The sequence below is a fragment of the Heterodontus francisci genome, chromosome 6 (assembly GCF_036365525.1).
Source record: "Heterodontus francisci isolate sHetFra1 chromosome 6, sHetFra1.hap1, whole genome shotgun sequence".
In the NCBI taxonomy this organism is placed as follows: Eukaryota; Metazoa; Chordata; class Chondrichthyes; order Heterodontiformes; family Heterodontidae; genus Heterodontus; species Heterodontus francisci.
In genome coordinates, this window is record NC_090376.1 from 27,662,405 (window position 1) to 27,687,041 (window position 24,637).

Below are 24,637 nucleotides of genomic sequence, written 5' to 3' on the forward strand. Positions count from 1 at the left end.
ATAATGCCATGGGTTCATTATGTCGATCTGAGGGGGCAGATATGAAGTCTTAACTTACCATCCCAACCGAAAGGTAGAACCTGACAGTGCATTATTTCCTCAGTGTTGGCCTCAATTTATGTGCTGCAATCTGGAGTGAGTCTGGATCCCCCAACCTTCTGACTTGGAAGCTGGGATGCCACCACTAAGCCAAGGCCAACACCTTAAGCTAAATTATCACAATGGATTTCAATTGGGTGACCAATTTTTAGCCTGGAAAATGTTCCTTGGATTGGAGATATTCAAGGAATTGAGGAAGCTGGCTGCAGACCCTTGACACTTGTCTTTTTTTACTTTTTATTGATGGGCAATAGTGTGCCGCTTAAATTAATATGCAGTTGTGTTTAAGGTTAATTCTCAATGGTTTCTGATGAAAGGTCATCGACCTGAAACATGAACTCTGTTTCTCTCTCCACAGATGCTGTCAGACCTGCTGAGCATTTCCACCATTTTTGTTTTTATTTCAGATTTCCAGCATCTGCGGTATTTTAAGAAATTGTAATATTTTCTTAACTATCTAAAATGTATTTTGCCTTTTAAAAAAAAAAAAAATCATTTTATGAAAGTAAGCAAATATTGACCTGTCTGGAAGTAAGCATTTCTATTGCCACTAGGCCACAGAGATTTTGGGAACTTTCTCCATTATGCAGTTCTTAAAATGTCCTTGATCATTCCCATTCTATTTCTGGACTACTCCAGCATGCTCTCGTGTGTGTGTGGGGTTTAAGTGTATATCTATATATTAGAAATCTTGTGTCTGTGCCACTTGACTTACTGTTGTCGCATTTAGGTAATGTTTTTTCTGTTAGCCATGTTGAACATATTTTCCTTGTCACAATAATTCACCTGATTTTGCTCACCCATGTGCCTCTGAATGTGCCATCATGTATTTTATCCACAGGGGAGACATAAAAATTTCAGTTACAAAAGAGATGATGGTAGACCTGTGTGCACAGATTGAGACATAGTAAGCAAAGAAGTGTGGTAAGGGGTTTGCTGTGGTTGTCACAGCCACAGAAGAAAGTTACAGATGCAGCAAGTGCTAGGGTATCTGAAAGCTGGGAAATAGGGAGAATAAGGCTTTAAAAGGCATTATACACACTGGAGGAGGAATAGAGAATGAGGCAGGGGCGATACTGGGTTAGGTGTCATATGAGGTGGTGTTTAGGATGTAGTGGGTGCCTAGATGCTGCCTGGATCAGTTCTTTGCAACAGGAAAGCTGGGGGTGGTGATGACGGTGAGGCATAGCAAAGGAGTACAAAAGTGAAAAGGCATACAGAGGAAGGTAACTATATACAGGAACCAGAGTACCAGGCAGGGCCTGGAGTCTGGTGTGTAATGTTACAAGGGGCATATTTCAATAGAGGACATAAAGCAATTTCAAACAGTCAAGGTTGTATTTTGAAAGGAGAGGAAATATGATATCTGTACCCTGCCGTACAATCCAAAACCATCCTGAAAATGTGGTTAGATGGCTCCTACAACTACAAATTCATCCACAGCCCTGGTGTAACCATCGCAACACCTCACTTTATATGTTTTAACTTTTAATCCTGACTTTGATATTTTATCAAAGTCCTATTTTTCTTTTTTGTAGCCTTCCTTGTGCTTTGTTTTTAAAGCCCCTCTCCTGTGATCACTTTTTTCCCTCAGTTCCAGTCCCATCCTTTAATTGCTATTCTTCTAATCTCACTTCTACAATCGGTGCTTTAACAAGTCAGTCAACCCAAGCTCCCCTTACCAATATTGATCAATCATCTGTCCTCCCTGTTTTCCTTCAACACTGTAACCCCACCAGTACTATAAAACAAAAAGTCAGCATGTTGAGCCACGCCTTTTTGACCTCCTTACAAATGCTTTGCAATAATAACCACAGCATTTCCTTTTTCTAATTGCCACTATTATACACAATTCAATGCATATTTCTCTGCATAAACTGATGTAATCTGCAATACGCTTTGAATATTTTTACATTCCCGTCTGTTTCTTTTGACTGCATTTGGTTCAAGGAATGACCTTTAGGGACTTTTGCATGATAAAGTATGTGAGGCTGTTTTCAAGCGCATTGGAATCTTGGCAGATCCAGACTACAGGTCTGTCTGGTGCCAGCGTGTCATGATGTACTGTCAAGCTGAAAACAGAAGATAAGTTGATTCTCCCAATCTGGAGTACAGGGTACAACAAACATGCAGTGCAGCAGAATACTACCAGTTTTGTTTACAGTTAGCCTCTAGTATGGGAAATAGCCAACTAACTTGCCAGGATGTTGCCTGGTCTGGAGGGTATTAGCTATGAGGAGAGGTTGGATAAACTCGGATTGTTTTCACTGGATCGACGGAGGTGGAGGGGCGACATGATAGAGGTTTACAAAGTTATAAGCGGCATGGACAGAGTGGATAGTCAGAAGCTTTTTCCCAGGGTGGAAGAGTCAGTTACTAGGGGACATAGGTTTAAGGTGAGAGGGGCAAAGTTTAGAGGGGATGTGAGAGGCAAGTTCTTTACACAGAGGGTGGTGAGTGCCTGGAACTTGTTGCCAGGGGAGGCGGTGGAAGCAGGTACCATAGAGACGTTTAAGAAACATCTTGACATACATGAATAGGATGGGAATAGAGGGATACGGACCCCGGAAGTGCAGAAGGCTTTAGTTTAGGCAGGCATCCAGATCGGCGCAGGCTTGGAGGGCCGAATGGCCTGTTCCTGTGCTGTACTGTTCTTCTTTTGTTCTAACTACATGTAATATCTTTAAACCGTGCAAGAGTTCCAACAACTCATTGATATTAGAGAGTCTTAATAGCAGTTCACATTAGGTTAATGTGACCGGGTAGATTAGATAACTGAGGTGTGCTTCGTTGAACTGATGCTTTATACCTGGAGGTATTAAACTGGTGTGTTACTCCATGTCGAATTCAGTGGAACACTAGTTAGTGTTGTTGCTGTTATGACCAAGGTGGGAGGAGTGCACTGCCTTCTCTCATTCCACTTCTCCACAGGTCACAATATATATTTAAATGTTTACTAGGTACCGATAGTCAATCTGATGAAGGGTCACTGACCTGAAATGTTAACTCTGCTTCTCTCTCCACAGATGCTGCCAGACCTGCTGAGTATTTCTAGCATTTCTTGTTTTTATTTCAGATTTCCAGCATCCGCAGTATTTTGCTTTTATTATCCGATAGTCAATCATTTAGATTAGATTAGAGATACAGCACTGAAACAGGCCCTTCGGCCCACCGAGTCTGTGCCGAACATCAACCACCCATTTATACTAATCCTACACTAATCCCATATTCCTACCAAACATCCCCACCTGTCCCTATATTTCCCTACCACCTACCTATACTAGTGACAATTTATAATGGCCAATTTACCTATCAACCTGCAAGTCTTTTGGCTTGTGGGAGGAAACCGGAGCACCCGGAGAAAACCCACGCAGACACAGGGAGAACTTGCAAACTCCACACAGGCAGTACCCGGAATCGAACCCGGGTCCCTGGAGCTGTGAGGCTGCAGTGCTAACCACTGCACCACTGTGCCGCCCCTGGATACTCTTTATCCCTGAATAAAATACACCAACCAGGTTTCTTTTAAACAACAAAATTCAATTTCTGGTAAAATTAGACTTATCCAGCAACGAAGCAAAGCATTAACTCATTGAAATATGAATGTTCCCTTTTTACTTAGTCCCTCGTTCTCACACACGCAAGGTTGAGATTTTCTCTGAAGAGCTCTTTTACAAAAAAAAATTTAAAAAAATACTTTAGCCAAATATTTGCTAATTCTTGAAGAAAAAAGATATGAAGGATGTCAGTTGTCCCTTTTGGTCTGGCGTCCGGGCATACGGAGACGGATCACTGGGATCTGTTCTGGAGCAGTTTGTTCTGGAGATGTTGAAGTAGTCTGGTAGGCTTTCCAAAGGAAAAGTGGCATCAGGGGTTTCAGTTATCCCACTCTGGATTTGCAGATTTTTCAAAAAGATAAAGATGAGCTGGTGCCTTATCTCTTGGCAGGCTGACCTTTAACTAGCTCAAGACAGTCCACAACCCAACCAGAAAGTCAAAACAATATCTCAGAAGTGGCCACCTGACCACCATAAATCTTGACCTGTAACTTTTGTTGTATGCATCTTCCCCGAGTCACCAAGGTTTCTGTTTATTGAGCTTAAGGCATGTGACTTCCAGTAGAAGTTATTTTCAAACAAGACCTCTGACCCATGTAAAAAGAAAATCTAATGGAGTCTTTTTAGTTTCCCCAAATAAACCAATGTCCATGATTCTAAAATACGAATCCTCAAAAAAAAATTTAAAAATAGAAGCACTTTCATAACGCCATATAGCCTTATTATGTGCGTCTATTTGAGTTTCGTAGTTCCTGAAATACTTTTTGAGCACTATCTTAAAAATATTGAGGTAATGGCTGATTTCATGTGGAAAATAGTTCCAAGCATATTAATGAAATGATTAATATTGGCATACTTATTCCTTCCCTATTCAAGTATGCTTAATTCTATGCCTGCTTTTCCTAGTCGTGTTCTCTACATTCCTATGTCTTGGCATATTCTTGTGGGTTAGTGATGTGTAGGTGATTGAGAATTTGTGGAGTGAATGCCATCTGCTGCAACAGCCAATGCATCAGATCAGAAGCCATACTAAATGATTATTTCACTTGAGTCACTTGCAGATTTAATACTCTGTCTGCACTCTGCTCATAGTTCTTGATCAGGTTCAACTGGAACGTAACCTTAGCAACTGCATATCTATTTGCAGTAGTGCTTTTTCACCTCTTTCTGTACTGTTAAAATAGATGGAACACTGCAATTTGCAGTTCAAGATAGGTTTGTGTACAGAAGTCTTTTCATACCCTTATGATGCACTTGGTTCTTCAGTTTAGTGCTAATTGATCTTGGCCAGGTGGTGAGCACAATAACAAAACATTACACACAATAGATGATACATTAGACAACGGGATAAGCCAACTATACAGTTATAGCCATATACTAATTTATGGTTCAAGTCTTGAAGAGTGTAATGTAAAGTATCAATTTTGTTGTAAATGTGTGGCTTCAACAACCTGTGCGTCAGTTGCTTGTTTTTTTTAAATTTCAGGGCAAGATCAAGTACGCAATGTAATTCCAGATCGTGTAAGAGTGTAACATAAATAGGAGCAGGAGTAGACCATACAGCCCCTTGAACCTGCTGCACAATTCAGTATGCTCATGGCTGATCCTGGGCTTCATCTTTCCCATTTGCTCCCCATTTCCCTTGATTCAGAGACTCAAAATCTTAAAGTCTTAGCCTTAAATATATCCAGTGATGGATCATCCACAACCCTCTGGGGTAGACAGTTCCAAAAATTCACACCTCTGAGTGAAAAAATTTCTCTTCATCTTGGTCCTAAATGGTCGAGCCCATATCCTGAGACTGTGGCCCTGTGTTCTAGATTTCCCAGCCAGAGGAAAAAACCTTTCTGTATTCATATTTTTCTTCTGTAACTGAGATGAAGTCTCGTGAATGAGGCATTAAGCCTTTTATGGTTATTTAGATGGACATTAAAAGATCATGGCGTTATTATAGAAAAGTAGGAAGTTGAGTCCTGATCAACATTCCTTCCACACTCAACCAGGACCCACCAAAAAAAAACTTCACCTAACTGTTTGAGATGCTGGTTTTGTAGCATGCTTGCTGCCATTATCTGCAAATAAGTCCCTGCCCTTCAAAGAAAAATGACGTAAAACTATTTCAGATGTTTTAACATGGTAAGACGGGAATACTTATGAAGAGTTAAGCTTTCCCAATTTCTCAATTACACAGGTATTTTGTGTTCATTTTTGTATTCGAAATCCTGGCTATTAACTTATTTTTTATAAAAAACCTTCAATGAGATGAGCTTCTGTCCAAACACTCCAATTTTAGTATGAAGCGAATTTGGTCTAGAGTAGTAACTATGAAGATGCCTTGAAAGTGCAAGAATTTTGTACTGCACCTTTTTGGAATGTTGAAAAATAAAACTACTGTTCATTCAATTTGAAGTTTTCCTTAGACATGGCCTCCAGCTAAGCAGTTGTGCTTCAGGTGAATTCGCAAACCTCTTACTGTGAAGATAGAATTGTGTTTTTCATGTCAGTATTTAAGATGCAGCATTTACCTTGAATGTTACATCAGAACATATTTTCCAGGAAAACTAACCTGGTGGGCATGACATTGGAAGAGATCATCAAGAAGGATGTAAACACATTTAAGATAGAAAGGAGGGAGTTAATAAAATACTCAAACTTGGAGAGGGTAAAACCCCCTAGTCTGGATGGATTGCATGAACACATATTAAAAGTTTGGGAACAGACAGCAGAGGCACAGACGTTTGTGCATATATTTTTACATTTATATATTATTTTTATCTATATGCTTACTTATTTGTCTTGTATATCACTTTAGAAAAGGAAATAGTACCAGAGGACTGGCGGGCAGCTAATATGGTCCCTATATTAAAAAAGGTGGAACAAGTCCAGGGAACTATAGATCAATTAACTTAATATCAGTGGTGGGAAAAATAATGGAGTCCTTACTCCAAGATATAAGAGCATCTACAAACTGGAAAAAATGACTGAGAAGTCAGCATGGGCTCCAAAAGGGGAGGTTTTGCTTGACTGATCTTGCTGAATTCTTTGAGAAAGTAACAGAGTAGGTAAGGATAATGCAATAAATGTAATGTATTTGGCTTTCCGTAAAAGCCTTTAATAAGATACTGCATAGTAGACTCATGATTAAAGTCAGAAAATGTGGATTTAGGAGATGAGTAGCAGAATGGATAGCCAACTGGCTAAAAAACTAATCAAGATCTCAGTTTGGCAAATGCTGGGCAGTGGCATTCCACAAGGATTGGCGCTGGGACTATTGTTCGCTGTTGATATAAGTGATTTGGGCTTGAGAATCTGAGGACACCAAATTGTGGGGTGTAGTTAATACAGAGGAGGACTCCTGCAAAATGCAGGAAGAAATAAAATTACAGAATGGGCATGCAGTTGGAAATGAATTTCAATATGTGAAGTACATTTTGGTAGGAACAATAAAGAAGCCACATACTCCTTAGAAATAAGTGTATAAATGGAGTAGAACAAGGGGATCTGGGGGTACAGATATGTAAATCACTAAAAGTAGTGACACCGGTTAGTAAGACCTTTTTTGTAAAGAAAAAATGCATTTGGGTTCATTTCTAGAGGGATAGAATTGAAAAGCAGAGAAGTTATGTTAAACTTGTATAGAACCTTGGTTAGACTACACTTGGAATACTGTGAACAGTTCTGGTGGTCTTGTAAAAGGAATATCAAGGCATTGGAGAAGGTGTAAAAAAGATTTACTTGAATGATACCAGAACTGAGAGGTTGTAGAAAAGAGACCAAGGGGTGATCTGAGAAGTCTTTAAGGTTACGAGACCAGAACTAGGGGTCATAAGATAAGGTAGTCCAATAGAGAATTAGGAGAAACTACTTTACCCTGAAAGTGGTTAGAATGTGGAGTAGTTGAGGTGAATAGCATAGATCCATTCAAAGAGAATCTAGATAAACACGCAAGGGAAAAAGGAATAGGATACGTTGATGATGGTATATGAAGAGTGGGAGGAATCTCATGTGGAGCATATACACCGGCATGGACCTATTGGCCTGAATGACCTGTTTCTGTGCAAGTGTAATACTTTATAATCTGTTTCATATAGTCGCTACAGTGTTAGGCTATTGATTTAACTGGAACAACATTTTATAATGTCTTTTGCAGGGCTCAAGCAAAGATGTGACTTGCATAAGTTACCCTCGCTGTTTATCTTTTGCAATGTGCCCTTAGCTCTAATCTGGGCCAATAGTAGGAAGTGTGCATTTTGTACTAGCACCTCTGGCAAACTTGGATCTATGAAATTAATGCACTCTAAAGGAAGTGGGGTTTCCTCACTTTTATAATAGATGCTGCTAGTGGAAATACTGCATGCATGCTGCTAGTAACACATTAAGTGATGGTACATCATTTTTTTCAAAAAATCTTTTCAAAATATTTGAATATGATCCTAAAAAGATGTTCCTCTTTGGTAATATTGATTGGTTGAACATCAAGCAACAGTTAACTCATTCTGCTTTCTATTTCCTTGACCAGGTTATCCCGCAGGTTACCCGACAACTGCTCCTGCCTATACTGCTAATATGTATGCTAGTGGCAGTCCTGGATATCCTCCAGGTAAGCTTTGTTAATTGTCTTTTATCCATACTTAATATATTTTAATTTAAATCAGAAATTGATCCTTGTGCATTGTAAATCCAGGTTATCAATTGGATAATTTGTTGACTATTCCTTACTCGCTTATAGAGTATGCAACAATTTTCTATTGGAGGAAAGTGCTATTTTGATTTTTTTTGTCCCAGTTTAATTGCAGCCAGTAAGTCTCAGAACAGGAAGCTGACAAAGATTTGGGGAGTAGAGGAGGAAGAAATCTTGTAGTAAAATGGGGAAAGCGGATAAAGCATTTGTTTCAACAAAGAAATTACTGTTGCAAAGATTCATGAGCCATAAGATGCAGGTGGGGTTACAGTAAACATAATGGACATATATCAATCTTCCGATTCACTTATGCAATTTTTACCGCCTTTTTTCAGTTCCTAGAATAGAACAGCAATTTATAGAATAAACTAATACTCCCATTCTCCAAATGAGACAATACCTATAGTTGATCAACCATTGATATCTCCTACTTTTCATACTTTACATATGGGAAATACTTGGTAGTGAAAGAACTTCTCCGACTACTTTAAATAGAATGTCAAAGGGATTGTTCACTACTTGCTTTGGAATCTTTGACCCCAGTCTCTTAGTTTTCATGAATTAAATATAATTTCCCCCAGTACCAGTATATATTGTATTTCTGAAGAAACAATTTTAATAACTCTCATGTGCTAATGGAAATGTAAGTAAGCATCAGTCTCGAGCAGTATATATTCAGGTAGTTTAATTTCCCTATCTGGTGTTGAGGGCCGTGGTGACTAATTTGAAAACTCTGGACATTTTGGGGGATCCAAAAGGGGTTCTCAGGGATTTCACAATATCATAATGTGATATCTGGATTCTGACAGTCATTACAAACATATTGCTTTTATTAACATTAATAAAGCTACTTGCAGTGGTAGCACTGGCTTCCTTTTGGGTTTTTGCTGTCTGTTTTAAGAAAAAGTGCCTTTGTATGCCATTATTTGTAAGGGGTTCCCCATGGGAAAGTTTTGAAAATGTATTAAATTTTTTGTATATATTTTTTTTAAAAAATCTTTTAAATGCAAATATCAGATGAGCAATTACTAAGGAATAAGGGGAGATGGTGGCGTAGTAATGTCATTGGACCAATAATCCAGAGGCCCAGGCTAGTGCCCTGGGGCAAGAGTTCAAATCCCACTAGGGCAGCTGGTGAAATTCAATGAATTAATAAATTCAATTAATTACTTCAAAATCTGTAATTTAAAGCTCGTCTCAGTAATGGTGCCATGAAAGTATCATTGATTGTTGTGAAAATCCATCTGGCTCACTAATGTCCTTTTACATTCGAACATATGAATTAGAAGCAGGGCATTTGGCCCCTCGAGCTTGTTCTGCCATTTGATAAGATCACAGCTGATCTAATTGTGGCCTCAACTCCTGTCTAACCCCATATCCTTTGACTCCCTTGTCAGTCAAGAATCAATCTAACTCAGCCTTAAAAATATTCAATGACCCTGCCTGCACTGCTCTCTGGGGAACAAAATTCGATGTCTAATGACCCTCAGAAAAAAAAAATTCTCATCTGTCTTAAATGGGAGACCCCTAATTTTTAAACTGTGTCCCCAAATTCTAGACTCGCCCACATCCCCTCAGCATGCACCCTGACAAGTACCCTCAGGATCTTGTATGTTCCAATAAGATCACCGCTCATTCTTCTAAACTCCAATGTATATAGGCCCAACTTGTCCAACCTTTCCTCATAAGGTAACCCCTTCATCCCAAGAATCTGTCGAGTGAACCTTCTCTGAACTGCTAATGCAGTTATATCCTTTAAGTTAAGGAGGCCAAATTTTGCGAATGAAGTACTTTTAAAGTGGTCACTGTTGTAATGTAGGTAACATTAGTTGGAGAATAAAGCATGCCATTACAAGACCAGTTGCCTGTAAATCTCTGAAGTAATTGTATCCAGAGTATCATTCACCATGACTTCTGCTGCTGTGGCATTCTCTCTGGTGGCCCCCATGGATCTATCCTTGGCCCCTGCCCCTTGGTGACATCATCCGAAAGCATAGCATTAGTTTTCACATGTATGCTGATGACACCCAGCTCTACCTCACCACTACCCCTCTCAACTCCTCCACTGTTGCTAAATTCTGTCTGCTTATCTGTTGTCCAGTACTGAATGAGCAGAAATTTCCTCCAATTAAATATTGGGAAAACTGAAGCCATGTTTTCGGTTCCACACTCTGTTCCCTAGCTACTGACTTCATCAGGCAACAGCCTGAGATTAAACCAATCTGTTCGCAACCTTGATGTCATATTTGACCCCGGGATGAGCTTCTGACCAGATATTTGCAGCATCAGGAAGTCTGCCTGTTTCCACCACCATAACATCGCCTGGCTTCACCCTGTCTTAGAATTGCAGATTTGTTCCAGCACAAAAGGAGGCCATTTGGCCCATCATATCTGTGCTAGCTCTCCAAAGGAGCAATTCACCCAGTGCCTTCTCCCCATAGCCCTGCACATTCATTCTTTTCATATAATAATCCAATTCCTTCTTTAATGTCTTGATTGAACCTTTACTCCACCACATTGTCAGGCCGTGTATTCCAGGTCCTAACAACTTGCTGGGTGAAAAACTTTTCCTCATGTCTCCATTGCTGCTTTTGCCAATCACCCTAAATCTGTGACCTTCTGTTCTGATCATAGTGGGAACAGATTTTCCCTATCTACTCTGTCCAGACCCCTCATGATGTTGAATACCTCTATCAAATCTCCCCATTATCTTCTCTTCAGGGAAAACTCTCCCAACTTCTCCAATCTATCCACGTAACTGAAGCTCCTCATCCCTGGAACCATTCTCGTGTATGTTTTCTGTGCACTCTCTAATGTTTTCACATCTTAGAGTGGTGCTCAAAACTGGACACAATACTCCAGTTGAGGCTGAACCATTGTTCTATACAAGTTTAACATAACTTCCTTGTTTTTGTACTCTTACTAATAAAGCCTAGGATGCTGCTTGCTTTATTAACAGAGCTGTCAACCTGGCCTGTCACCTTCATTGACATTTATGTGCATATACACCCAGGTTCCTCTGCTCCTGCACCCCCTTTAGAATTGTACCCTTTATTTTATATTGTCCGTTTTTCCTACCAAAATGAATCACTTCACGCTTCTGTGCGTTATAATTCATCTGCCACTTATCTGCCCATTCCACCAACCTGTCTCTGTCAAAGAAGAAAGAACAAAGATAATTACAGCACAGGAACAGGCCCTTCGGCCCTCCAAGCCTGCGCCGATCCAGATCCTCTCTCTAAACATGTCGCCTATTTTCTAAGGTTCTGTATCTCTTTTCTTCCTGCCCATTCATGTATCTGTCTAGATACATCTTAAAAGACTCCATCGTGCCCGCGTCTACCACCTCCGCTGGCAACGCGTTCCAGGTGCCCACCACCCTCTGCGTAAAGAACTTTCTACGCATATCCCCCCTAAACATTTCCCCTTTCACTTTGAACTCGTGTCCTCTAGTAATTGAAACCCCCACTCTGGGGAAAAAGCCTCTTGCTGTCCACCCTGTCTATACCTCTCATGATTTTGTACACCTCAATCAGGTCCCCCCTCAACCTCCGTCTTTCTAATGAAAATAATCCTAATCTACTCAACCTCTCTTCATAGCTAGCGCCCTCCATACCAGGCAACATCCTGGTGAACCTCCTCTGCACCCTCTCCAAAGCATCCACATCCTTTTGATAATGTGGCGACCAGAACTGTACGCAGTATTCCAAATGTGGCCGAACCAAAGTCCTATACAACTGTAACATGACCTGCCAACTCTTGTACTCAATGCCCCGTCCGATGAAGGAAAGCATGCCGTATGCCTTCTTGACCACTCTATTTACCTGCGTTGCCACCTTCAGGGAACAGTGGACCTGAACACCCAAATCTCTCTGGACATCAATTTTCCCCAGGACTTTTCCATTTACTGTATAGTTCACTCTTGAATTGGATCTTCCAAAATGCATCACCTCGCATTTGCCCTGATTGAACTCCATCTGCCATTTCTCTGCCCAACTCTCCAATCTATCTATATTCTGCTGTATTCTCTGACAGTCCCCTTCACTATCTGCTACTCCACCAATCTTAGTGTCGTCTGCAAACTTGCTAATCAGTCCACCTATACTTTCCTCCAAATCATTAATGTATATCACAAACAACAGTGGTCCCAGCACGGATCCCTGTGGAACACCACTGGTCACACGTCTCCATTTTGAGAAACTCCCCTCTACTGCTACTCTCTGTCTCCTGTTGCCCAGCCAGTTCTTTATCCATCTAGCTAGTATACCTTGGACCCCATGCGCCTTCACTTTCTCCATCAGCCTACCATGGGGAACCTTATCGAACGCCTTACTGAAGTCCATGTATATGACATCTACAGCCCTTCCCTCATCAATCAACTTTGTCACTTCCTCAAAGAATTCTATTAAGTTGGTAAGACATGACCTTCCCTGCACAAAACCATGTTGCCTATCACTGATAAGCCCATTTTCTTCCAAATGGGAATAGATCCTATCCCTCAGTATCTTCTCCAGCAGCTTCCCTACCACTGACGTCAGGCTCACCGGTCTATAATTACCTGGATTATCCCTGCTACCCTTCTTAAACAAGGGGACAACATTAGCAATTCTCCAGTCCTCCGGGACCTCACCCGTGTTTAAGGATGCTGCAAAGATATCTGTTAAGGCCCCAGCTATTTCCTCTCTCGCTTCCCTCAGTAACCTGGGATAGATCCCATCCGGACCTGGGGACTTGTCCACCTTAATGCCCTTTAGAATACCCAACACTTCCTCCCTCCTTATGCCGACTTGACCTAGAGTAATCAAACATCTGTTCCTAACCTCAACATCCGTCATGTCCCTCTCCTCGGTGAATACCGATGCAAAGTACTCGTTTAGAATCTCACCCATTTTCTCTGAGTCCAAGCATAACATTCCTCCTTTGTCCTTTAGTGGGCCAATCCTTTCTCTAGTTACCCTCTTTCTCCTTATATATGAATAAAAGGCTTTGGGATTTTCCTTAACCCTGTTTGCTAAAGATATTTCATGACCCCTTTTAGCCCTCTTAATTCCTCGTTTCAGATTGGTCCTACATTCCCGATATTCTTTCAAAGCTTCGTCTTTCATCAGCCGCCTACACCTTATGTATGCTTCCTTTTTCCTCTTAGCTAGTCTCACAATTTCACCTGTCATCCATGGTTCCCTAATCTTGCCATTTCTATCCCTCATTTTCACAGGAACATGTCTCTCCTGAACGCTAATCAACCTCTCTTTAAAAGCCTCCCACATATCACATGTGGATTTACCTTCAAACAGCTGCTCCCAATCTACATTTCCCAGCTCCTGCCGAATTTTGGTATAGTTGGCCAATTTAGCACTCTTCCTTTAGGACCACTCTCGTCTTTGTCCATGAGTATTTTAAAGCTTACGGAATTGTGATCACTATTCCCAAAGTAGTCCCCTACTGAAACTTCAACAACCTGGCCGGGCTCATTCCCCAACACCAGGTCCAGTATGGCCCCTTCCCGAGTTGGACTATTTACATACTGCTCTAGAAAACCTTCCTGGATGCTCCTTACAAATTCTGCTCCATCTGGACCTCTAACACTAAGCGAATCCCAGTCAATGTTGGGAAAATTAAAATCTCCTATCACCACCACCCTGTTGCTCCTACATCTTTCCATAATCTGTTTACATATTTGTACCTCTATCTCACGCTCGCTGTTGGGAGGCCTGTAGTACAGCCCCAACATTGTTACCGCACCCTTCCTATTTCTGAGTTCTGTCCATATTGCCTCACTGCTCGAGTCCTCCATAGTGCCCTCCTTCAGCACAGCTGTGATATCCTCTTTGACCAGTAATGCAACTCCTCCACCCCTTTTACCTCCCTCTCTATCCCGCCTGAAGCATCGATATCCTGGGATATTTAGTTGCCAATCATGCCCTTCCCTCAACCAAGTCTCAGTAATAGCAATAACATCATACTCCCAGGTACTAATCCAAGCTCTAAGTTCATCTGCCTTACCTACTACACTTCTTGCATTAAAACAAATGCACCTCAGACCACCAGTCCCTTTATATTCATCATCTGCTCCCTGCCTGTTCTTCCCCTTAGTCACACTGACTTCATTATCTGGTTCCTTACAGGCTTTTGTTACTACCTCCTTACTGTCAACTGACCTCAATTGGTTCCCATCCCCCTGCCACATTAGTTTAAACCCTCCCCAACAGCGTTAGCAAAAGCACCTCCAAGGACATTAGTTCCAGTCCGGCCCAGGTGTAGACCGTCCAATTTGTAATAGTCCCACCTCCCCCAGAACCGGTCCCAATGTCCCAAAAATCTGAACCCCTCCTTCCTGCACCATCTCTCAAGCCACGCATTCATCCTGACTATTCTTTCATTTTTACTCTGACTATCACGTGGCACTGGTAGTAATCCTGAGATTACTACCTCTGAGGTCCTACTTTTTAACTTGGCTCCTAACTCCCTAAACTCTGCTTGTAGGACCTCATCCCGTTTTTTACCTATATCATTAGTGCCTATGTGCACAATGACAACTGGCTGTTCACCCTCCCCCTTTAGAATGTTCTGCAGCCGATCTGAGACATCCCTGACCCGTGCACCTGGGAGACAACATACCATTCGGGAGCCTCGTTTTCGACCACAGAACCGCCTATCTACTCCCCTTACAATCGAATCCCCTACGACTATAGCCCTTCCACTCTTTTTCCCGCCCTTCTGAACAGCAGAGCCAGCCACGGTGCCATGGACCTGGCTACTGCTGCCTTCCCCTGGTGAGCCATCTCCCCCAACAGTATCCAAAACGGTATACTTGTTTTGGAGGGAGATGACCGCAGGGGACTCCTGCGCTGCCTTCCTGCTCTTTCTCTGCCTTTTGGTCACCCATTCGCTTTCTCCCTCAGCAATCCTAATCTGCGGTGTGACCAATTCACTAAACGTGCTATCCACGACCTCCTCAGCATCGCGCATGCGCCAAAGTGAGTCCATCCGCAGCTCGAGAGCCGTCATGCGGTCTAACGAGAGCTGCAGTTGGACACACTTCCTGCACGTGAAGGAGTTGGGCATCAGCCGTGTCCCTGAGCTCCCACATTGAGCAAGAGGAGCATGACACGGGTCTGAGATCTCCTGCCATTTTTAATCTTAAGCTTAACTTAGTTAAATGAAAAAGGAACGAAAAGTTTTTACCAATCACAATAAAACCAGAGAAATCGAAAAAGCCTTACCTTATAAACACCCCACCGAGTCCTTTTTTTTTTTGGTTAGAGGAGGAGGGCGGGTGGGAGACACGACAAGTGTGGTGTCTCGGGTTCAGAAACCGCCCAAATATATAGTGTTTTACTTACCCAGCAGCCCCCTGGCCTCCGCCGAAAAACAAAAGGAAATTAAATTTACTTTCAAACTGACCTTCCCAGCTGCTCACTCGCTCACTCTCTGCTCCCGAAAAAGCTGCTGCAATTAAAGATGTCCTTTGAAGATCTAACCATCCTCCTCACAGTTCACAATGCCTCCAAGTTTTGTATCATCCGCAAATTTTGAAATTCTGGCTGGTACGCCAAGGTCTAGGTCATTAATACATAACAGAAAGGGCAAGGGTCCTAACACTGACCCCTGGGGAACTCCACTGCAAACCTTCCTCCAGTCTCAAACATCCATTAACCAATACTCTGTTTCCTGTCACTCAGCCAATTTCATATCCATGTTGCTACTATCCCTTTTATTCCATGAGCTATAACTTTGCTCAAGTTTGTTGTGTGGCACTTTATCAAATGCCTTTCGGAAGTCCATGTTCATATCAACTGCATTACGCTCGTCAATCCTCTTTGTCTCTCTGTTGCCTCATCAAAAAACTGCAGCAAATCCATGCTGGCTTTCTTTAATTAACCTGCATTCATCTAAGTGACTATTAATTTGGTCCCCAGTTATTGTTTTTTGAGGCTTCCCCACTGCTGAGGTTAAACTGACTGGCCTGTAGATTCTAGGATTAACTTTGCACCCTTTTTTTTTAAATAAGGGTGTAAACATTTGCAATTCTCCAGTCCTCTGGCACCACCCCTGCGTTTAAGGAAGACTGGAAAATTATGGCCAGTACGCCTCTAGTTTCCACTCTCGCTTCCCTTAGTATCCTTGGATGCATCTCATCCAGTCCTGATGTCTTATCCACTTTAAGTACAGACAGCCTATCCAATACCACCACCTTAACAATTTTAAACCCTTCAAATGTCTGAATTATCTCCCCTTTCACCATGGCCTGCGCAGCTTCTGTCTTTTTAAAGACAGATGCAAAGTATTCATTTAATACCTCAGCTATGCCCCTTGCCTCCAAGCGTAAATCCCCATTCTGGGCCCTAATCAGCCCCACTCATCCTTTTACTACTTTTTTACTGTTTATAGAAGACTTTTGAATTCCCTTTTATGTAGTTGCCAGCCTCTCTTCATACTCTTTCCTTCTCTTGTTGCTTTTTCACTTCCCCTCTGAACCTTCTATATTCGTCCTGTCCTCGGTTGTATTACCACCCAACATCTGTCATAAGCTAATGTTTCTTCTTGATCTTAATCTCTATCTTTCATCATTCAGGGAGCTGGAATCCAGCTGTTTGCTGGATTTGTTTGCCCTACCTTTTCCCCTTAGTTCGGGCACAGTCGGGGGATAGTTCCACAATCTCCTCTTTAAAGGCAGCCCAGTGTTCAGTTACAGTCTTGCCTTCCAACCTTTGATGCAAATTTATCTGTCCCAGATCCATTCTTACCTCATTGAAGCTGGCTTTCCCCCAGTTAATTATTCGTACTCTGGATTATTCCTTGTCCTTTTCCATAGCCAATCAAAACTTTGATACAATGATGACTGCCCCCTGAATGTTCTGCTACTGACACTTAATCCAATTGGCCCACCTCAGTCCCAAGAACCAGGTATAGCAGTGCCTCCTTTCTTATTGGACTGAAAACATACTGCTGTAGAAAATTTTCTGAACATGCTCTAGGAACTCTTGCTCCTCTCTGCCCTTTACACTGCTCTGTCCCAGTCTATATTTGGATAATTAAAGCCTCCCATTAAAACAACTTTATAATTCTTGCTTCTCTCTGAAATTTCCTTGCAAATTTGTTCCTCTACATCTTTCCCACTAGTTGGTGGCCTACACCCAGCAATGTAATTGCACCTTTTTTGTTCCTTAGCTTTAACCAAATAAATTCTGTTTTTGACCCCTCTGGGACATACTCTGCCTCCAGCACTGCAATGTTCTCCTTAATAATGCCACTTCTCCCCCTTTCCTGAATACGCTGTATCGCGGAATATTTAATACCCAGTCCTACACTTCTTTGAGCCAGGTGTCTGTTAACGCCACATTGTCGTCATCTGCACCTGTAACTCACCAATCTTCCTTGCCATACTCTGCGCATTCACATAGATGCACAGTAGCCCTAATTTAGACTTGATTACGTCCTCCCTTACTCTGGACCCACTTAACTTACTATTTCCTACTCTTATGGCTCTCCCAGTATTCTGTGTACCTTGGTATTCCTCTCTGATACTACCTCCTGGTTCCCACACTCCTGCCAAGTTAGTTTAAATCCTCCCCATTAGTACTAGCAGATCTCCCCATGAGGAAATGGGTCCCGGCTCTATTTAGGTGCAACCTGTTTGGCCTGTATAGGTCCCATCTCTGCCAGAGCTGGTTCCAATGTCCCAGGAATCTAAAGCCCTCCCTCCTGTACCATCTTTCCAGCCACACGTTCATCTGCTTTATCCTCCTATTTCTATACTCACGTGTGGTACTGGGAATAATCTGGAGATTGATTTTTTTTTTTTAAGAGGTCCTGCTTGCTAATTTCTTACCTAGCTTTCTAAATTCTGACTGCAGGACCACATCCCTCTTTCTGCCTATGTGGTTGTGGACCATGACATGTCTGTGGCCACAGAAACACCTGTCTATTTCCCTACTTATCAAATCTCCTATCACTATTACTCTTCCAATCATCATTGTGTGCCCCCCTGTACAGCCATCTGCTTTTGGTCATCTGACCTAATATCTCCTTATGATTTGTCATATTTTGTTCTATTCTCCTGGGAAACATCTTGGGGAATTTTTTTTAACGTTAAAGCCGCTATACAAGTAATTTGTTGAAGTGCCTCAACTTTTTCACCATCTTGTATATAAATAAAAACTTGAATTCATCAACTGACCATGGGCAACGTCACAGGAAATTTACTAGTACTAAAGTAAAAAGGTTCAGGCAAAGGTAGAAATATAAAAACAGGTATGTGCAAATGTCAACTAGCCAATCTATATACAATATATAGCCAATCTATATAACTCTGTGCTTCAGAATCCATGTGCAGAACATGCTCGTTTCCTAGTACAAAGCCATATTCTTCTAATCAACTTTTTAAACATTACCTTCCAGTGAGTACTTGAGTACACGAGGACTGCAGTCTGGAGAAAGTGAAGCTGTTTTGGTCTTTACTAACACATTGTGCAAATCTAAAAAAGTTTAGATGCAAATTTCTTGTAGCTATTGAACCTCAACTTTTGCTTTGCTTGCCTAACTGACTAATAAAACTGCGAATCTGTTTGATATTGTAGGAGGAATATGGAAATTGCTAATTAAGTTTTTTTTCTTCCATAGTCGTGTTTATACTGTACCTTCTCAATAGAACTGTTTCATTGAGCAGTTCAAACGCAGTAATAGAAATGACTTCATGACACTAGGCTGTAAGAGAAAAATAGCATTGTACTCTTAATGAAAATTGATTGCTGGGGCAAGTAATCTAAGTCTTCAAAATGCATTATTAAAAATGTTGAGCTCAATTTTGTTTAGTAACACCCTTTTCTGTCTCTGTGCAAGCTTTATTCATGATGAGGCAGAGCTGGCCGCAGACATCAACTTCTGGTGCCTCTGAGGGTACTTATGACCTCCCTGTCGATGCTGGCACTGAGAGCAGAACTTTCCAAGCTTCTTCTGCATCATTCAGTAAATAAAACACATTTTTCCTTTTTATATTGTAGAACTTGATAGAACTGATTTATTTTGTGAAGTGTAATGTGCAGAAGAGTTTGGGGGAATTATGAGCCAGTTATTTCTTCATTTGAGGCATCTTCTGAAACTGCTTAAAAGTCTTTAATTTGGGTTAGGAAAAGTAAGTTGTGAATGTCCGCTTATTTGGAGATAGAAAGCAGTTTGCTATGTATAGTAAGTATGAAGTTAGGGTGCACAAGTGATAAAGTTGGATGCTGAAATTATAAGTGCATACCAGTAATAGATATTTGCCAAATTCATAGTAATTTGACAAACCATTTTTCTGTATTTCCAAATAAATTTAACTTGACTTGATCATTAGAAAATAGAGACCAGAACAAAATCCATTTATATTTGCAAGGTTATTAACGTGCTTAAGTTTAGTTTGTACCATACTTGAGAGGGAGAAGGCAACTCAAAAAGATATTTAAAATCATGGAGGATAAATAATTCTGCTTCCCTACAAGCTCTAAGATTAAGGTGAAAATCTTGCCCAACTTTAGTTAGGCCATGTCTCTTCTGCACATGTTAGAGATGGTAATTTATCTAGTAGAAAAATTGTTTTTAAATATAATCTGGAGGACATATATGACTAAGAATCTCAAACTACTTTCTGTGCTGCTATGTGCCTAACTGCAAATACAATCCTTGCTTTCTTAAGTATACTTGGGGTAGAACAAACTCAAAATCCGTTGCATAAGTTATACTTTACCAAACTCATTTTTGTATTCTGCATTAAATTTGTGCGTTCAGTATACTGAAGATATATATTATGTAAAATATATAATCATTTTACTAATGTTACAGTATTGTAGAACAGTCTGATTTACATGGGGTTATGAAATAAGATGGATCCAGAAAAGTACTGCAGCTCTGGCAGAATATATAGCATCTAAGTCCACAATTGATTTTTTTTTTAAATCTTATTGTTCCATAGACTTGTAGACTGTCACCTGATTTGATGAAGAGCATAGCTTACTGTGATTTACTTTATTAACAGTAACCAGCACCAGTAAAAAGAGGGAATTGTTGTGCAGTGCTAACACAGTTGTGAATTTGAAAGAAAATCTCATCACAAATAGTTTACATCTTAAGACCTTGATAAGGGGATGAAGCTGCTGTCCAGTGCAATATTTGTAAATTTATAATGCAATTTTCACTAAAATGTGATATTTGTAAAAAAAAACATTAAAAGTTCAGCCCCAAACTAAAGTGCAAGAAATTAAACTTGATTTTATGCATTAGGAACTGGTGACTGGAAATGGGATTGCATATCTTCCAAAGTAAAAATTATGGTAATATTTTCATCATGATGTCCTCCCCCTACATAGATATTAATCTCCTGCCTGGTAGGAAATATTTGTATTTTCAATCTGCTTTTTCCCTGTATTTCTTCTCTTTCCCTTTCCTTTCCCCACCTGCCTCCACCCGATCTCAAATAGACTCCCTCCTGTTTCACATTGAAACAATGTACTACTCCACTGAACATAGTTGGTGAACAGTCCACAGGAACTCCTCAATGTCAGATGCATCTGAGCTGTCATTGGAGGAGCTCTCTATTTGTGGAGGATCTTTACAGAGGAAAAACATTGGAAATCTTCCAGATTGAAGGGTCTCTCTTTTTCTAATTTCTTTCAGAATACCAAGCTGGAGAAAACCAATTTATATTGTGTCTGACCTAAATTCCATTTTCCCTAATATAATGAAAATTGGGCAGGGCCAAATATTTTAAAATGATTGTAGATTATATTTGTGGACAGGTTGTACTGTACGCATGACTTTTTCCAAAAGGCTGGCCACGTCCAATTTCTCTACGTGAAGCAGGTAAGTCCTTTTTAAGAGGCAAGGCGATTTGCATTACCTAGTTAGTTGGGGTGTGAATGTATGTATGCATGCGAGAGAGTTTGGATATTTTAAGTGTAAATTAACAGACCGGATGCTGAATTATATTCGGCCAGGGGAGTATGATGACATTGAGCCCAGCGTATAAATTATGCACTGGGTGCAATACTCTTAAATCTCACCCCAAGATAACAAGATTGTATTCAAGCAGATATATTACAGGAAATGTGAAATGAAATGTAAAATTAAAGTGTAAAATGCATTTTGCAGTAACTTGTAAGTTCCAATACACTTACAGAAGATTAAGATAAAACTTTGACTTGCTAATGTTTAACCAATAGAAATGAGGAATGTTCCTCCCTGGTGCATCTGATCCAAAGATCTTAATTGCTGATGTGCAACAATAGGAAATAGCTTCTGAGATTGGGATGAAAATAAATGTCTTCCCAAGAATGAGTCCAGTTTTCTTAGTCACCTGTAATGTCACAGCAATTTGTAATGCTGGATCTCTCAGCCAGAGAAAATCCTGCTTGGATGACTAGGGTTGGTTTGCCCGCCTCTAGCCAGTTGTTAGGTTGAACTGTAATTAACAACCTTCCTAGTCCTGGATGCCAATCTTATTAAAATTTTTTAAAGGACTTTGTTCAGTTTCGCAGCACTGTGAAACTTTGGGTCTAAGTGCCAAAATTACCATCCAGAGCCAATGGGCTCAACACTCATTTAAATGTAATGGTAATTAGCCAGAATTGGAACTACTATACAAATCATTTTAGAGGGGTTTATGGCTGAAAGAGCCAACAACACATTTACATGAAGACAGTTAATACAGTTTTTCCTTGGGAAGGGCGACATTTTGTTCCCCCTATTATTTCTTAAGGTGCTTGGAGATGGGGCCAGTACCTCAGATTCAAATTGCTTCATCCTGAGAGTGATATTTCATTTTGAAACATGCATCCAACCAAGGATCTGTTTGCCCCTGTTGTTCTCCACTATCATTTTTCTCTCAGGTTCCCTCAGGCCTGCTTTCAGGTGTCTATTAATACTGCTTTGTAACCAACCACTGATTAATTTTCCTTTTTCTCCTGGGGGAAAAATTGTGATCTCTATTCATTGCCACGTCTGACAGATGCATAACTCCACCTTGAGTTTGCATCCTGTTGCTTTTGAAAGGTAGATGTTCTGTATAATTTTTGTGTAAAGTTTTTTTTGAACATTTTTCTTTTGCCACGCAGTAAGTAGTTTGAGATGTTTGTCATTAAGGGATGTTGCAGACATGTCATGAATATATAGCATAGATTGAAAGCTGTGGCTATATAATTAAAGATAGAATTATCTTGCATAAAGAACACATACAAGCTTATCCAACATGTAGGGTTTATAGTTTACAGCTAACCTATAATGTAAAATGTCCTATTAAAATTATTCCAGCCATAAAACCTTCAAATACGCATGGAATAAAATTGAATGTAGGATTAAGTAATGATGCAAACTAATTTTTTTTTAAAATCTTTTTCAGTGGGACAAATAGCTAGTTCGCATCTTATGGCAGACAGACTTTATTAAAATCTAGATTGCACTTCAAACAAGTAATTCTGATAGCAAAATCTATTAGCCATACCACGCTTGTATCTTGGTTATGCACTCTGATATGGTTCTGAACTCCAGTTAGCATATTGGCCCAGAGTTTGTTGGGAAGTTAAGGGCCTGTTTCATGTGCACACATTATTGGTGTGTGAATAACCCTGCGGTTTATGATGAGGAATAGATGCTCTATGAATTGTGAATAACCATAAATTACTGGGCGATTAATGCAACTGCACCATTGGTCTTGAGAAAATAGATGCTTGCCGTTCCCCCTCTTGTAAGTTTCAAGAAATTGCTGCATTTGGAGTGTTAAAGTAAACTTGATGACATGGGGAGCTAATAAATGGCGATCTATATTCCTGAAATACCACTCACCTGTCTAGACATTGCGAACTAATGGAACTGTAAAGCCTCATTCCTGCAGGTAGTAAATTGTTCCTAGAGGTCCTTAAAATATTTTAACTACTTTCTTCATTTCCTTGTCTGTCTTCTCTCAATCCAATCTTTCATTCCCTCTCAATTTCTATTTAATTTGACTGATTCACTGTTTCCTGCTCCATCATTCCTGTTTCTTCTCTTATCAAATCTCATTGGTTCAGGAAAAACATGGTTGATCCCTGTGGTTCACCAAGGTCCCAGTTGCCCAATGATCAACTTGTACTTCCAGTAATTTGAGGTGCAGAAATTTTTCGAGCTGAAGGGTGAGATGGAGGTAGGGTGGGAATATCTAAAACCTGGTATTCTGTGAGATGCCCTGCTCCAGCAAATTCTGGGCCATTATCTTGTCTTAACCAAATGATGTTTCAGCGGTTGTCATAAAGTATGCTAAAGTTGTGTGCAGCAGCAACCTTGGGGAATGAGTAGAAATTTTACCGCATGCTTTCCATAAGTTAATTATAAAAAAAACTTTTTTTTCTTTGTATTTTTCAGTCTAGTAGGGTGTTGCTGTTTAACTATTGACCATTTAGCTTTTGATTTCTGAATTCATGATGCAAATTTAAGGATCTGATGCTACTATTTACTTGATTTCTAATGATTTTTAACACACCAAGGAATCTTATGACTTGAATGTGAATAGTAGCAGTTCAGAGGATATGAGCCAAGTTAAAGCTTTGGAAAAATGTCAGATTTGACTTCAGAACCATCCCAGGAATGAGTTGTTAGGAAAAAGTTTGTATTGATAGTGTTCTAGACATTTTAATTATTTTTTTTTATCTTTTTAGGGTACACTGGAGGAACCCCTTATAAGGTAGCACCTACTCAGAGCAATGGTGCACCTCCCCCTTATTCTCCATCTCCAAACCCTTACCAGACTGCCATGTATCCCATTAGAAGTGCCTATCCACAGCAGAATCTATATGCCCAGGTAAATTTTATACCAAATGGAATGCAGTAATCCAAAAAATCCTTAAAACTACATATTTGCATATGTAAATAGTGCAAATGTTGCTACTTTTGATGTAACAGTGTATTGTCAGATTGATGAAATTAATGTGTATATCCTTTAAACTAACGGTTGGTATTAGGTACTGTGCTAAAAGATGTGTATATAATGGGCAGGATTGTTTCGAGTTAAATTAGGTTTGGGAGAGTTCTTGTTTAGTCGCCAAGTTTTTCCATTAGCTCTCTTTTGTTTATCTGTAGCCTTCAACACAAGCCATTCCTTGAGCTTTGTTTCTCTGGATCTGACCTATTTTGCATTCTAGCCTCCTTTTGTCCCACACTTTGAACATTTTCCTCGCATTCCCAGATCCACCCTATACAAACACCAACTCATGAACTTTCACTGTAAAGGCTTTTATTAACTGTCACTTGATCAGGCCCCCTGTGGCACAAGGAGGGCCCCCTCCCACCTCCCCTC

At 40.4% G+C, this 24,637-nt stretch overlaps 1 protein-coding gene across 3 annotated transcripts in view; it reads left to right on the forward strand.

The window, feature by feature from the left end:
• fam168a (family with sequence similarity 168 member A) overlaps positions 1–24,637 on the forward strand; it is a 94,289-nt gene that overhangs the window by 62,508 nt on the left and 7,144 nt on the right. For all 3 annotated transcript variants that reach the window (XM_068033376.1, XM_068033375.1, XM_068033377.1), the window contains exons 3-5: positions 8,176–8,256; positions 19,180–19,305; positions 24,000–24,142. In XM_068033376.1, coding sequence (XP_067889477.1) covers positions 8,176–8,256; positions 19,180–19,305; positions 24,000–24,142 — 350 coding nt within the window. The remainder of the gene's footprint in view (positions 1–8,175; positions 8,257–19,179; positions 19,306–23,999; positions 24,143–24,637) is intronic.